The 15,134-nt window shown below is 45.1% G+C and overlaps 1 protein-coding gene across 2 annotated transcripts in view; it reads left to right on the forward strand.

Annotated features, from left to right (window-relative positions):
* cntnap2b (contactin associated protein 2b) overlaps positions 1–15,134 on the forward strand; it is a 35,680-nt gene that overhangs the window by 13,607 nt on the left and 6,939 nt on the right. Inside the window, exons 2-20 of one of the 2 annotated variants that reach the window (XM_027021188.2) lie at positions 2,980–3,090; positions 3,868–4,061; positions 4,870–5,017; positions 5,515–5,718; positions 6,012–6,196; positions 6,937–7,080; positions 7,549–7,807; positions 8,169–8,318; positions 8,979–9,141; positions 10,382–10,488; positions 10,868–10,987; positions 11,211–11,329; positions 11,471–11,555; positions 12,427–12,583; positions 12,921–13,048; positions 13,262–13,432; positions 13,677–13,895; positions 14,160–14,396; positions 14,821–15,024. In XM_027021188.2, coding sequence (XP_026876989.2) covers positions 2,980–3,090; positions 3,868–4,061; positions 4,870–5,017; positions 5,515–5,718; positions 6,012–6,196; positions 6,937–7,080; positions 7,549–7,807; positions 8,169–8,318; positions 8,979–9,141; positions 10,382–10,488; positions 10,868–10,987; positions 11,211–11,329; positions 11,471–11,555; positions 12,427–12,583; positions 12,921–13,048; positions 13,262–13,432; positions 13,677–13,895; positions 14,160–14,396; positions 14,821–15,024 — 3,105 coding nt within the window. The remainder of the gene's footprint in view (positions 1–2,979; positions 3,091–3,867; positions 4,062–4,869; positions 5,018–5,514; positions 5,719–6,011; positions 6,197–6,936; positions 7,081–7,548; positions 7,808–8,168; positions 8,319–8,978; positions 9,142–10,381; positions 10,489–10,867; positions 10,988–11,210; positions 11,330–11,470; positions 11,556–12,426; positions 12,584–12,920; positions 13,049–13,261; positions 13,433–13,676; positions 13,896–14,159; positions 14,397–14,820; positions 15,025–15,134) is intronic. The other variant, XM_035527797.1, reaches the window with a different exon arrangement.

The following is a 15,134-nucleotide window of genomic DNA, read 5'->3' on the forward strand; positions in this document are numbered from 1 at the left end:
TACAAGTTCAGCAGTTCTCCACTGCTTTCAGTGTATGGCTTAAACTGGGGGCTTGACTTTTGCATTTTAGTAAGTCTGATGATGGTTGCAAGAAAATCTCATAATCCTCTTAAATTCCCTACCAAACAGCCTTTATAGTGCACTACTCTCAGGGACGTAGCACCACATTTTGGGCCCTGGGTGCAGTAGTCAGCTCAGGGCCACCCCCCCTTCCCCATATCTCAGACTCACCTGTTTTCAGAAATAAATGAGACAGAAGTTGCCTGCCCTCTTTTTGCTCTCTCTCTCTCTCTCTCTCTCTCTCTCTCTCTCTCTCTCTCTCTCTCCTTTTTTGCAATCCTGATTTTGGTAACTTTAACCAGCTCGGAATTGCTCGCTAGTTAGAGAAAAGCTAACAACATAGAAATTACACGATGGATGGACGATGAAATCACTTTTGCTTTTTTTTTTTGGCGGGGGGGGGGGGGGGGGGGGGGGGGGTACTTAAAGGAAACTATAAGCAGTTAAACCGTTATCTTGGAGGACACAATCTGTTATCTATATTTGTTATTTATTTAACTGAGTATAAAAACTATAAACCAAAATCAGTTTTATTTCCAAGGCTACTAGAGGGCCCTCCATCCAAGGAGGGCCCTGGGTAGTCAGGTCCACATTACCTGCTGCCCAATGCCCCTGGCTACACTGAAATTAGTGCATCTAATATAAGTTTGTTCCAATGTACACAACAAAGACTTCAAGTTGTCTAGGTGTTTTCCACACCCACTAACCAAATAACTGGCTGATTCCATTAGCATGCCTCTCACAGAACTTTAGGTCTGCTATTATCGGCACAGTATTTGCACGACTGAAGCACAAATTTACCCAAATGAAGAATTCGTCATTTTGGTCTCCACTTCGAACAAGCTCATCACAACAAAGTTTGTTAAGTTGCCGGGCACAATAAGAACAGTGGATTCCTTTTGCAATTATAAGCGCTAATGGAGCACAGCATCCATTATCAAGCCCAACACCTTTTCATTCGACAGTGTTTGTAATTAGTGGAATGTTTTCCATTAGGTGCTCACATGACATGAATAGGAACTAATCACCAGTAGTGGCTTGTCTAGACAAAGTCCTCAGCCACCTGTTCAATTACTGATAAGAACAAAGAACATTTATTTCTGACCAGGCCTGACAGAGGAAGTGTTTGCATCTATTCTTTTAAATGGTTAAAGCTTCTAACTTGAGAACTCTTCCCCTGATAATTCAACTATCAGGCTGTCGATATGAGATTGAGATTTATACTTTCATCACGTTGTCCCTATGAGTCTTGGGATGGGGATAAAACATCAGTATGAAGAACAAGGTAACTTACACTTTTTATCCAAAACAACTTACAGTTCTGCCCAAACACAACTTAAGCAATTGAGGGCCTTGCTCAGGCACCCAACAGTGCCACCTTGGTAGTGGTGGGGCTTGAAGTGGTAACTTTCCAATTACTAGTCAAGTACTTTAACCACTGCGCTACACTTAGTAAGATTTCAACATTAACCCAATTAGGCAAGGTGAGGTTTATTGAAAAATGAAATGTAAACCAAAATCAGTTTCTTATTTGTGTATATATAATACACAATTAATCTAAATAAAGAATATAATAAGAAATCGTAATTGAAAATAATGAATAAAAAGAATATAATGGAAAAAATTAATTAATTAGTCATAATAAATTGGATTAATTGACCACTTAAAAGGGCGACAGTGAATTAATGTGCTGCTGAAGATGGACCAGAGCCAGATTGTTTTAAATAATTTTAACGCTAAGGCCATGGAAAGGGTTAAGAAATCTTTTCATATGAACACTCATAAACCCGTGATAATTATACACCCATGCTTTTTCTTATAGAATGAAAATATATTAATGTTGGTTCAAGAGCAGTGACCAGACCATGGGACATCTGTGGTTGTCTCAGCCTGTTTTTTCCACATAACGCTTGGCTCAAGATGTTGTACATGGATATGGCTAAATAGCTGGCACAGAGGGGTCTTTAACAAATGCGACTCAGCCGTGTGGGTCACGGGCGTAGGCAGCAGATTAGCCCATGTTTAGGATATGTTTCAAGGCCTTGGTCTTATGCACTGCTGAAATTCTCTGTGGCCATAAAACCATGACGGGAACACTGTTTTTGTCTGTGTACTTTGATCTGTTGCGATTTGAATCTTTAGCCTGATTGCTGGTGAGTGTGAATCATTGTAATGAATTTCACAACGTGAAATGTCACAGTAATAAAATGCGGAGGTAGGAGATTCACGTCAGCTGTCATTGGTGCACAGTAATATATGAGAAAATTATTAAATGTTTTTACATTGTGCGCATAGCATACTGCAATATAAGGGCAATGCAAATTTTATATCCATATCATTATTAGACAGTATATATATAAAAGTACTTCACAAATAAAGACAAATGATCTGTTGGCATCACCAACTGACAATCACTGGGTATTAGTTGGGACCACTCTCAATTTACCATTAACACTGGTACAGGAAACGCATGGATGTGAGTGTTCAACTCGTCTAAATGTATCAAGTACATCAGTGTCGCTGTGGTTTTCACATCCTTGTTACTGTTAGTTTGAGAACAACCCAGCCAACTGTGATCAGTAATGGACAGCTGATGAAAGATTAGACGACCAGGCTAATTTTCCATGCAAACCCAAGGGCTATAGACTGATGGTAGATCTACAATGCGCTTCTGAGGAAGTGATGTTTCTAATAAAGTGGCTAGAGAATGTATAATGTTGATGTTCCAAATTGTTGGAATCAGCAGAGGGTTCCAGATTTGATTCTCAGCAGTGCCACAACTGATTCAGAGTCAGTCGCAAGATTCTTGTAGGTCACATATAACATGTATGTAGAACTGTGTAATGACACAAAAACAACTGCCAAAAACAAGCTTGTGTGTGACGCTGCTGTGTCTTGTGTTTTTGGTTGACTTTCCAGAGCAGTGTGATGACGTGCTGGCAACTCCACTACCCTACAGTGCTTTCAGCAGCTCCTCCGTGCTGGCTCATGACTTCGGTGCCGGCTACGCTAAACTCTACCGCCGAGTTGGTGAGCAAGCATGACTCCCTGCATCTGTCTGGCATCTGGTAATATAGGTCTAAGTAGAAGGGACCGACACGGATCTGAGAGCAGCAGTGCAACATATTGCATTGAGATTACTAAGTACAGCAATTATGGCATGCCTGGCAATATGTCACCAGCAATTCAGTGTGCCCTTGATGTGACAGTGAAGACTAGCTTGCATTATTTTGACCAATATTGTTTACCTTTCTTCTGTCACATTGTCAAAGCATCAAGAACATCTGAGGCTGGTTGGGATGCTCACAACACAATAATTTGGTGATTTATCAGAGGGATTTATATTTATATATTACATCCTCGTGCAGTATCAGTTTTGCAAAGCCCAGTATCGCAATAATGATTATCAAACAATGTATTGTGCTGCCAAAAGCGTAGGGTAGAGCTATGATCTTTAGCAGCAGTCATTTATCTCCTGAATGAATGGCCCCTGTCGTTGCATCCTGACTGGACGGCATTTATAGAAGGGTATTGCATGGTGCAATGCCAGATGGGGCTATATGGTATAATGGAGATGGCACTTACCGTCAATACAGACAGGAGGGACATGCAGTCAAGTCTTTGTGGGCTCGAATTTATAGAATGCTGAACACTAAACTATACATGAGTCAAGGGGTTCTGACAAGCTATTGTGAGTAACTGTATTACATAATGATGGCATATAGATAATTTCATAGCGGCCTATAGTTAATTGCAGAGTGGGATATGTCAGATTCTGAGAGATATCATGGCGCTTTGTCCTCTAAGGCCACGGCGGCTGGTCACCACTCGACTCAGACAGGTACCAGTGGCTGCAGGTAGACCTCAAAGGCAGGAAGCAGATCACTGCCATCGCAACCCAAGGCAGATACAGCAGCTCAGACTGGACCAAGCAGTACAGGCTTCTATACAGCGACACAGGAAATAACTGGAGGCCTTATCGACAGGATGGCAACATATGGGTAAGTGCAGGATCAAATGATTTGCCTCTCAGAAGTGACAGGGATTTTATACATTTTAAATAACAGGACAGTGACATTATTGTGGACTCATCAGTTTCAAAGGATTTGAGAATTAATCCTACACATGGGAATTGTAGTTAGGATTATCCTATTTATCAAATAACATCCCCTGCCCTCCCTGTAGGGACTACGTTACTACATGGTTCACAGAGTATAGAGGAAAATTTATTACAACTGACATTTTACTTTGAACCTCATTAGTCATTATTTATATCAAATATAAGCACTGTTTTTCGCAGTCTTACAGACTAAGGGAGTGGAGGAGAGTGAGAGTAACCTATACAATCAACAAAGATTTTCTCCAGATATATTTTCTGCAATAAACCTAATTATCTTCATTCTTACCATACAATCCAAACATAAAAATCCATTCCTATTCTAATTTCCAAATAACATTCTCCCTATTCACATTTCTTTTTTGCATTGATACTTACAGGAAGAGATTGAATTTTTCTGCTCAGTACCAGAGGGTCCAGGAGTGGAGCTGAATATTACTACACTCATCACTCACATGTTTTTATAATTACCAGATAATACATATTGATGAAGGATCCTTAAAATAAATAAATAATCGCACAAAGCTAATGACCCGAAGTAAATTAGAATGGAGAATTGCAATTCCATGCGCAGTGGGCGCTGGGGCATTCCCTGACTTTTTTTTTTAGGCAATAATATTGTGTTGAGTTTTGGGACATGGGCCCCGTATTACTTCCGCGGTGCTGACGGGTCTGCGCTCTCCTCTCCTCAGACGTTCTCGGGAAACTGGAATTCTGAGACGGTGGCGCGGCATGAGCTGCAACATGCCATAGTGGCGCGGTATCTGCGCTTCCTTCCCCTGGAGTGGAGCGAGGAGGGCCGTATTGGGCTGAGGCTGGAGGTCTACGGCTGCGTCTACTGTGAGTGCGTCACGTGGTGCAACCGTGTGCGCAGCCTTCTGAGTGGCTTTATCTGGAGTAACGGCTTAAACCTCAGGCTTATTAGGCTCATTGTTCTTAAGTCATATTATTTAGTAATACTCTGAATTATTCAGTAACTACTGGAACTCTACTGAAAGCTATGTAGTTCCGACAGTGAAGAACGAGCCTAGACCCACAAACGGGTTCTTGGAAGGTAAGGGTTAATTAATATTTTTCGTAGAGGCCCCACTTTGTTTTGATTCATTACAACACACTGTTTTCATTCGGGATCGGGCAGAGTCATTACACCTACAGAATTACTCTCAGAATTGCTCTCTGTTCCGTTTTTCAAACAGCAATCTGCTGCTTAATAGAATATATTACCCCAAAATGTTAACGAAATTAACGATGAATGAAACCAAGAAGAAATGTGATAGGGTCTCATGTGCCTGATGCTACCCTTTTAACCTCCGCATACACTCCTGATGTGGTTTAAGGGGCGGATGTGATCGGTTTCGACGGACAGGGAGTGATCTCCTACCGCTTCCGACAGAAGAAGATGAAGATCCTGAAGGACGTTATCTCGCTGAGGTTCAAGACCAATAAAGGAGAGGGTGTTCTGGTCCATGGAGAAGGACAACAGGGGGATTACCTCACCCTGGAGCTACAGAGCACCAAGCTGGTTCTGAACATCAACCTGGGTAGATAAAGTATTCATTCTGAAATGCTAAGATGACACGATATTAAATCTGATGAAGAAAATCCTTCATAGCTTCAAAATGAAACCAAACAACTTTAAATTCACATGTCCACTGCATTAACTAACAGTCAGGTAGACTCTGACCTGAACTGAGACATGCTTGTGCACTGTTTTGAAGGTCTGTCAATGTCAGTTGCAGCATTCAGTTTATTCAAATACATTCATGTATACAGTAAATGGTGTCCAACTTTTAAAGAGCCACCTTTTTAAAGAGCTAACACCGGCCCACTCCAGGTAGCAACCAGTACGGCTCCATTCGGGGCCACACCTCGGTGTCCAGTGGCAGCCTGCTGGACGACGACCACTGGCACTCGGTGCTCATCGAGAGGTACCGGCGCAGCGTCAACTTCACCCTGGACCAGCACACACAGAACTTCCGCACCAACGGCGAGTTCGACCACTTAGACCTGGACTACGAGGTCAGAGCGCCGCGCTCCGCCACTCCGGTGCTCGTCTGTGAGCTTTACCCATTACGAAACGGGGGTTCTGGGGCAATATTTCATCGGGTTTTGTCTTGGGGAGTTTTTTGTGACTCAGGATACATCTGGGATTATTATTATTATTATTATTATTATTATTTATGAGAATCGGAATCTGATTTTTAAATGAGCTTCTAGCTCCCACTGCCTGTGCTGTCTGTCAGTCCCTGCAGGGGCCAGGGTATGAATACTGAATGCAAGCAAACTTATGGCTGAAAAATAATTAGTCAGCTTTTTCGCTTGATCGGCATTTCTCCGTCTCTCAACCAATGGCTCGCACGTTCCCTTCCAGTTTAATTCTATCACAACGACAAAAAGGGAACCCAGTTCCTTATCATAGAAGTAAATATAATTATTTGGTTTATGTATTCCCGTTGACTGACTAAGCTAACCTAGCAAGATAATGATTTCGCTCTACGATATATGAATGGTGTTTCTTCACATTTAAGTTATAACCTGTCCAAAACTTCCATTTAAAGAATTGAGATTATAGGCATTTGAAGATTAAAGTGGTGTATTGCCACAAAATGTTGACGATTAACTACTATAAGCTAGCGGGTGTCGGTTATCCTGATGCTGACCGTCACCTACTGGATCCGTTGGTAGCCATGCCAGCTAGTCCGGGTGAAATATCCGACTGATGCGAAGAGCTGTTAATGTATATGTACTTCACTTCACAGATCAGTTTCGGGGGTATGCCGCTTTCAGCTAAATCGGGCTCAGGGGGCCCACAAAACTTCATCGGATGCATGGAGGGTATCCATTACAACGGAGACAACATCACCAACCTCGCCCGCAGGAAGAGAGTAGACACTTCCAGCTTCGTAAGGCTCCAGGCTACATCTGTTTTTAGCAATTTAGCAGACCTCAGATTCATAAGGGTATTAGGCACCGAATACATATTTCACATCAGCGCTGACACTTATCGAACAAGATGTGTACATTTATGGGGTAAGGCTAAATTCTGAGTCCTGCGTTATTTTTCTGAAGGGATTTTTTAAAATCCACCCTCTCCTCAAGAAAAAAATTGATTGTATAGAGGATAAATTGAGAATCGCTTTGGATTGTAAAAAAAAAAAAAAAAAGAACCAGCATAGTCTCTAGCCTATTGAAACACAAACAACTACTGTGCACGTCAGTTCTTTCTCCTAAATTCATAGATATCCCAAGGTGAGATTCCCTGAATAACGCAAGGGATTCGACATCCACCCCAACTGGTTTTGTGCGTCCGAATGAATTTCCCAAGCTAGCCTAGCCACAGCTCGCGCTGTCGTGTCTCCCCCCTGTCGCAGCGCAACCTGACCTACGCGTGCGCGACCTCGCGCACCTTCCCGGCGTTCTTTAACTCCACCAGCACGCTGCAGCTGCCGGGCCGGTCCGACGCCGACACGGTGGCTGTCAGCCTGCAGTTCCGCACCTGGAGCGCCAGTGGCCTGTTCCTGTTTGCGCCGCTCATGCCGGGAGGCGTGGAGCTCAGCCTGGCGGAGGGCAAGGTGGTGGCGCACGTCTACGTCGGCCAGGGCAAGAACTCGCGCATCGACATCTCCTCAGGTAACGGCAGGTCTGCCGCTGATTTGCGGAGTTCGTTTGAAGATTCCTAAAGGCTTAGGATGAGACCTGCGTAATTCTCCTAGAAATCCTAGGTATTTGTAAATGGAGAAGGAATGCTAGCAGTGCTGCCTGTGGTTGTCAGCTTTGTCTGCATATCCGTTCTTAATTGCTGATATAAGCGCTAATCGGGTTATGTATACATTATGAATGTCTTGTGAAGGCCTTAAGTAGTGGGCAGCTCTAAGCCCCTGCGGGAGTTCATTATTTGTGTTCTGTTTTAACAACTGTTCGGCTTCAAATGAATGGTTAAGGAATGGTTTCCAGATGTCTTGGGGGTTGAGTGAGACTGTTTTTCGGACAGGTTCTGGCCTCAATGATGGCCAGTGGCACAGTGTCCATTTCCTGGCACTGGAGAGCTTTGCCATACTCACCATAAACGGGGATGAGACCTCTTCTGTGAGGGCTACTCTCCCCATTCAAATCCGGACGGTAGGGGATTACCACTTTGGAGGTAATTTTAACATAGTCACGGCTCTTTGTGGTTCTTATCTCTTTTCTTAGTCACCATTCTGTGGAGTTAGAATGATAACCTCCAGATGCTGTGGGGATGCCACTAAAATTTTTAATTTGAACCAAAGAGTCTGAATATGAATGTTTATTTTATTTAATTGGGCGTTATAACATCTGAAATTGAGTTATGAATTAAAATTGAAGTGCACTTCTGTTTTCTCTTTGATAATTAGTAGCTGTGCGTGCATGCATGTGTATGTGTGTATAATTATAACTCCATAAATGGTACGCTTAACTAAGCCCAAGCAGCAGCTAAATGCATTACTAACTAACTTTTGCCAGGATGCAGAGTAGTAATATGCATGTTGCACGAGTTATGCAAGGGTGTGCAATAGTGAAGATGCAGTCACTATATTTATTCCTTTATTTATTTATACCAGATTATCTAGGAGATTATGTGCTATGCTGTGAACTGTAGATGTATCTGCTTTCAGTACATGTATTTTTACAAATTCCTCTCAACTTTGTTGACATACACTACCTCAAGCGTAGATGGGATGGAAGGGTTCTGTGTGGTTACATTCCAACTCGAGACTGCATGCTCTCCAAATGAGTGGGCGATTGCGGGGCACGAGTCAGAGTTGTGGGTTCCGGTGTGCAGGCTACTTCCCGCGGACGGACCTGTCGCCGACCCAGCGCGCCTTCCAGGGCTGCATGCAGCTCATCCATGTTGACGAGCAGCTGGTGGACCTGCGTGCCGTGGAGCAGGGCATGCTGGGATCCTTCGAGAACGTTAGCCTGGACATGTGCGCCCTCATCGACAGGTACCACTATACAAGTTTGCTCTGCTGAGTATGGACCTCTGGGAAGTGTGCACTCTTGAGATGAGCAGGCATTGCTCTTAACTAATGATAAGTATGCACCACAGATAAGCATGCGCTAAGTATGAGTATAGACTAGTAATGCATTTGCACTTTTAATAAATATGCCCTAAGTGTGCATTCATAATTAGCATTGAATATATGAACATATGCTTGGTTGTTCTGTCTTCTGGGATTGGATAATGTAATGAAAAGTAAGCCAGTCTCCCTGAGATGATGACAAGCCCCACTTATTCTTTTCCTTTACTCTCAGTGTGTGCCCACACAATGCCTTGGAGCAAGATACTAACAAATGGATGCTATGGCAAACATCACATCTTTCTTTTTTTGAAATTGATGTTACCATCGTCGTTTTGGCGACACCGCACTGATTTTCACAGTTTCCAGACACGTGCCATGTATGGTAGCTCTGTGATTGGAAAGCCCCAGGGTTTTTTTTGACTGACAGCTTGCTAATACGCCACTGGTATAAAGGCTTTCATAGTGGTTGAGTGAAGCTCTCCGTGGTTCTGATATCCCTGAGTGAACTCAGCAGGAGTTCGTCTTCAGAGCCCCCTCTTCACGTGACATGGCTACAATTGATCGGGCCGGCAGTCTCAACACTCCTTTTGAAACGAAAACAGTCCATTGATCTGAAAGTACAGACACGTGCCACTACTGGGTTCTAGCACCACAGTATTGCAAGAGTGTAGAACTACAGTTCCCATGGTGCTTCACAGCAAGTCACTGGTCGTGCCATATGGGGCAGTGTATGGGCCATGCTGATCCTGTCACAGACACATGCCACACACACATGCTCATGAACAAAGAACTACTTAACAAAGAGCTGTTTAACACTAGAAGCCCAAGGAATCTTGGATTTAAAAGTTGCTTCTGGTCTGGTTCAACCCCAGAGAAACAGCAGGTTATTGTATATAGGGCACTGAAGAATTAGGAATATTATTACATGTGGTTCACAATGACACGATTTTGCTACTGTGTAACCACACTGCATGTGGGATCTAATAACCCTTCAATAACCTGTGTGTTGTAGTGATTGCATAATGGCTCCTTGGTTTCAAAGAAAATAACACACTGACATCCACATCTGTCATCCCCTATCCTAATTAGCAGCTGTGAATACATGCATAGGCATGTCCGCGAGCACGAATACACTTGAAAAATGACGTTCGTTCTCCTGCAGGTGTGTGCCTAACCACTGTGAGCACGGCGGGAGGTGTTCGCAGACTGGAGACACGTTTAAATGCACCTGCGACGCAACCGGATACACCGGCGCAACCTGCCACACATGTACGCCAGTTCATTAGTCCTGCAGCACATACCAACTGTGCTTTGTTTATAGGCTTCGCATTTATACTCAAACAGTCTTAATGTTTTCCATGCATCCAGTTGGGGTTGCAAGCGAGGGGTCTTTGCTAACGTGCTATAGCATAGGGCATAAACCTATCTAAGAGAAAAAAGAAACGGGTGTGTTGTTGTAACATGATGTCCAAATATTCCCTTAGGAGTGCTAAGAAGTTCGCTGTGCCCTCTCTTTCGCCCGTCCTGCTGAATATAGCTGAGTAGCGTGTCCATTAATATAACTGATGTAGCAGTTATTACAGGGAAGCGTGTGTGTGCATGCGCACGTGTCTGTGTTTGCTAATGTGCTTACGCTGTTGTTCTGTAGCTGTGTATGAGCAGTCTTGCGAGGAGTACAAGTACCTGGGCCGGACCTCCGACTCGTACTGGATCGATCCGGATGGCAGTGGGCCTCTCGAGCCCTTTAAAGTGAACTGCGACATGACTGGTGAGGAGCAACATCTTTCCGCAGTCATCCGGCCGCTCCCCCCCACCCCTTTCCACGCCGCAGTTTCTAAGGAAACATCTCAGCCCTTTTTTTTTTTTTTACCTTCTTGGACCGCTTAAAAATTTATAAGCGGCTTTGTGCTTGTGCTCCGTGTGTGTGTGTGTGTGTGTGTGTGTGTGTGTGTGTGTGTGTGTGTGCGTGCACGTGCATGCTTGCATTTCAGAGGACAAAGTGTGGACGACGCTGGCAAATGATCTCCCAGCTCAGAGTGCAGTGAGCCTCAGCTCTGATCCGGAACGGGGAGCTGTGCTGAAGCTCAACTACACCGTGTCCACTGATCAGGTGCCGTTGCCTCTCGTTGCCTGTGGTGGCCTTGGGCCGCCCTGTACAGCAGGGTGGAGTGCTCGCGGGTAGCATGGCTAATATAGGCATCCTGGCTGACTTTTTCACCCTTTGAGCAGTGTGTGGTGTTCCGTTGTCTAGGTGTACGCCGTTACCAGCAATGCAGAGCACTGTGAACAGTATGTGACTTATGCCTGCCGTATGTCACGCCTTCTCAATTCTCCAGGTAAAGAAGTGTGTGTGTGTGTCTGTGTCTGTGTGTGTGTGTGTGTCTGTGTGTGTGTGTGTGTGTGAATAAATGCGTCTCCTCTCCCTCCTCCTTTCCTTCTGTCTCTCCCTTTTATTTTTGATTCTGTTTTACACCCCTACTGCATCTCCATGCTGTCTCTGTTTGCTTTCTGCCCAGCAAGAGACTGTGTGTGTGTGTGTGTGTGTTTCCCTTCTCCTTCCAGCACGACTCAGTGTATGTGCCGTTCTTCAGTCTGGCCTCACAGTTTTCGTGCACACCAGGCCTCCATTACTCCAGATGCAGAGAGTTTACCACATCACTAGCCTGCTGAGTCAGTTCTCTTGATATTCACTAAGGCAGGACTGGGCTAGCAGCTCTTTGGTTTTTTTTAAAGAAAGAGCTTCACACCCACACTAAGTAGCATTCGCAATACAAAGCGTTAGTAGCATGGACCCCTTTGTTTTGCAGTGGGTTTGGTCTGTTCCGTAAAGTAGCTCATAACATCTGAATCATCATATCTGTCAAACTTACATAAGGTTCTTAGGTTAAAGTTATATGCTATAAGTTATGCAGACAACCTGATGTCAGTTCCTTCTGTATTCCATAAAATTCCATAAAAATGAACATAGTTCACAAAAATATATCATAGAATAATAATTTCATTAGAGCTTGGTGCATTGAAACAGTTTCAGTGTAGTTACTACGACTTATGCAGTCACGATACTCTTACATGATACTCGAGCCAGATTCAGGGCGCTATTTAGACTGAGCGTAACTGAGACATATTGCTTTTCATCATTCAATCAGTACTTATTGTACTGCTGAAGTGTTTGACATTGTTTGCAATAAATGATCTGTGGCACGTTAGATGGATCTCCGAGCACATGGTGGGTCGGCCGAGGGAACGAGAAGCACTTCTATTGGGGCGGATCAGGACCGGGAATCCAGAAATGCGCCTGTGGCATCGAACGGAACTGCACGGACCCCAACCACTACTGTAACTGCGACGCCGACCAGCGACAATGGTGGAGACCGCCGTTCAGTCCAGCTTGGCAAAAAACGCGCAGGCATAATTCATGCATAACCTGTGCATGAATTTTGCTGTTTATATCTGAAATCAAGTGTATACAGACAGGATCACAGTCCCTCATAATAGATTTTTTTTGGTTAACTTTTGATCCAGGGTTAGTTTCATCACTTTGTGTTCTGCTAAATGTACGCAGCATTCCAATTTTAATGTACAATTCTGGAGTAGCTAAACTACTCTAAAACCCCGCATATACGGCATCAGGTTTATCATGATGATGTGTTGCCCTCTGCTGGTCAGTAGCAGTATTTTGAATGGCGTTGGTTTGCCCCCAGGCAAGAGGATGCAGGCGTGCTGATGTATAAGGACCATCTACCCGTCACTCAGGTGGTGGTGGGAGATACACACCGCTCTGGATCCGAGGCCAAGCTTACCGTGGGGCCTCTCCGCTGTCACGGAGACAGTTATGTGGAATGAACTAAATATACACCTATATCTCGATTGATAGATTGATATTCAGGATTTGTGAGGTACCTTCTCACTCATCCATTTCACATGTTAAGTCGGCCGTTTGGAGAACATTTTTCTGATAAATGTTTCCAGATTTAATCTGAAAGCTTTGTGGAAGGTTTGTGAGACGTCAACGGCCTTATTTATGCTGCCGTTCATCGTCCAGGCAACTACTGGAACGCTGCTTCCTTCAACACGCCGGCATCGTATTTGCACTTCCCCACATTACAAGGCGAGACCAGTATGGACATCTCCTTCTACTTCAAGACCTCATCTCCGCATGGCATCTTTCTGGAGAACCTGGGCAACGCCGACTTTATTCGGCTGGAGCTGAAGTGTGAGTGACCCATTCAGCCATAGATGTCACATTAATGCGCCTGAAATGTTAAAAAAAAACGCTTAAAGGTCAAATGTGCAATATCATCTCCTCTTAGATATAGTGACTTTGTCCTTACGTGATTTCTGCCCTTGGCACGGTTGTTTTTATCTTCGCAAGGCCCTTTGCAGGCAAATTTTGAGTGTGAATTTCTTGTGCATCAGAGAGAGTAAAGTCGTGGTTTTACATTCCCTCTGCCCTGTAGCGGCCAGTGTAGTTTCCTTCTCTTTTGACGTGGGCAATGGTCCAGTGGAGCTGACCGCACGCTCGCCAGCACCCCTTAACGACGACCAGTGGCACAGGGTGGAGGCGGAGCGCAACGTCAAGGAGGCAGTGCTGCGACTAGACAAGCTACACAGGGAGGTGCGGGCCGCCCCGCCCCAGGGCCACACACGCCTGGAGCTCTTCAGTCAGCTGTTTGTGGGTAAGGGTGGCAGGAGGAGACACTTTGTTCGGGTAGACACGGCATTAATCTCAATTACTGTATATCTTTATTGATCATATAGTGGAAAAGCTTTGGAGTCATTGGACTGTGTTCCTTTACATAAAGATTTTCTGCCCAGTAGGAGCCTCTTGGCAGGATTTTCACTGTAAAAGCACTTCAATTTTATGGAAGTGCGGAGTACCAGAATAGGGGGATACGCCGCTTCACAGCCTGAGCGGCGGGTTATCGATTTCTCCATTGCAGGTGCTTCGGGGGGCCAGCGGGGGTTCCTGGGATGCATCCGCTCCCTGAAGGTGAACGGCGTGACCCTTGACCTGGTGGAGCGCGCTGCGGTGACCCCGGGGGTGAAGCCAGGCTGCTCGGGCCACTGCTCCAGCTATGGTGTGCACTGCCAGAACGGGGGCAAGTGCGTGGAGAAGTACAACGGCTACACCTGCGACTGCAGCCTCACGGCCTTCGACGGGCCCTACTGCACGGATGGTAGGGCCCCGCCTCCGCCCCACGTCATCTCCGTCATACCGCCATATACGACACATCGTGTCAGATGCTTGACTTCTCAAATCTGTGTCTTGCTGCCATTATTATCAAATGACCTGTAATCATTAAATCACCTGTATTAATATAGCTAGAATTGAATATAAAGAGGAATACCAACTAGCCTTCAGGATTATTGTACATGAGGAATGCCGGCCGTGTAAGCTAGTTGTGCCACCTTGTGGACGAACTAGGGAACACCCTAAGAGTCCCTTGCAGGCTGTCAGTGTGTGTTTGGCAGGAGAAAATTAAAGGTACAATAAACACAGTCCTCCACTCAGAGCTTTCTCATGTTCAAATGCTGCATTAACTAAGTAGGCATCTTGGCCGAAGCCTTTGGTTAACGCTGTACTCTTCGTCCATGTCCTAGACGTGGGGGGCTACTTCGAGAGCGGCACGCTGGTCCGCTACGACTTCGTGCCGGATGGTGGCAGCAGCCACGCCTCCAGAGTGGCGGGCAACCTGACCCACGAGGAGCTGACCTTCAGCTTCAGCACGTCCCACGCTCCCACCATTCTTGTCTACGTTAGCTCCCGGACCCAGGACTACCTGGCCGTGGTGTTACGCCACAACGGTAAGACGTGGCAGAGTGGGTTGTGTGCGTGGGGCGGCTGAGAAGGGTGTTGGGCGGAGCCCAGATCTTCCATGTTACACACACGCACGGCGGAAGCTGTCTGCTTTAGC

Source organism: Electrophorus electricus, chromosome 7 (genome assembly GCF_013358815.1).
Source record: "Electrophorus electricus isolate fEleEle1 chromosome 7, fEleEle1.pri, whole genome shotgun sequence".
In the NCBI taxonomy this organism is placed as follows: domain Eukaryota; kingdom Metazoa; phylum Chordata; class Actinopteri; order Gymnotiformes; family Gymnotidae; genus Electrophorus; species Electrophorus electricus.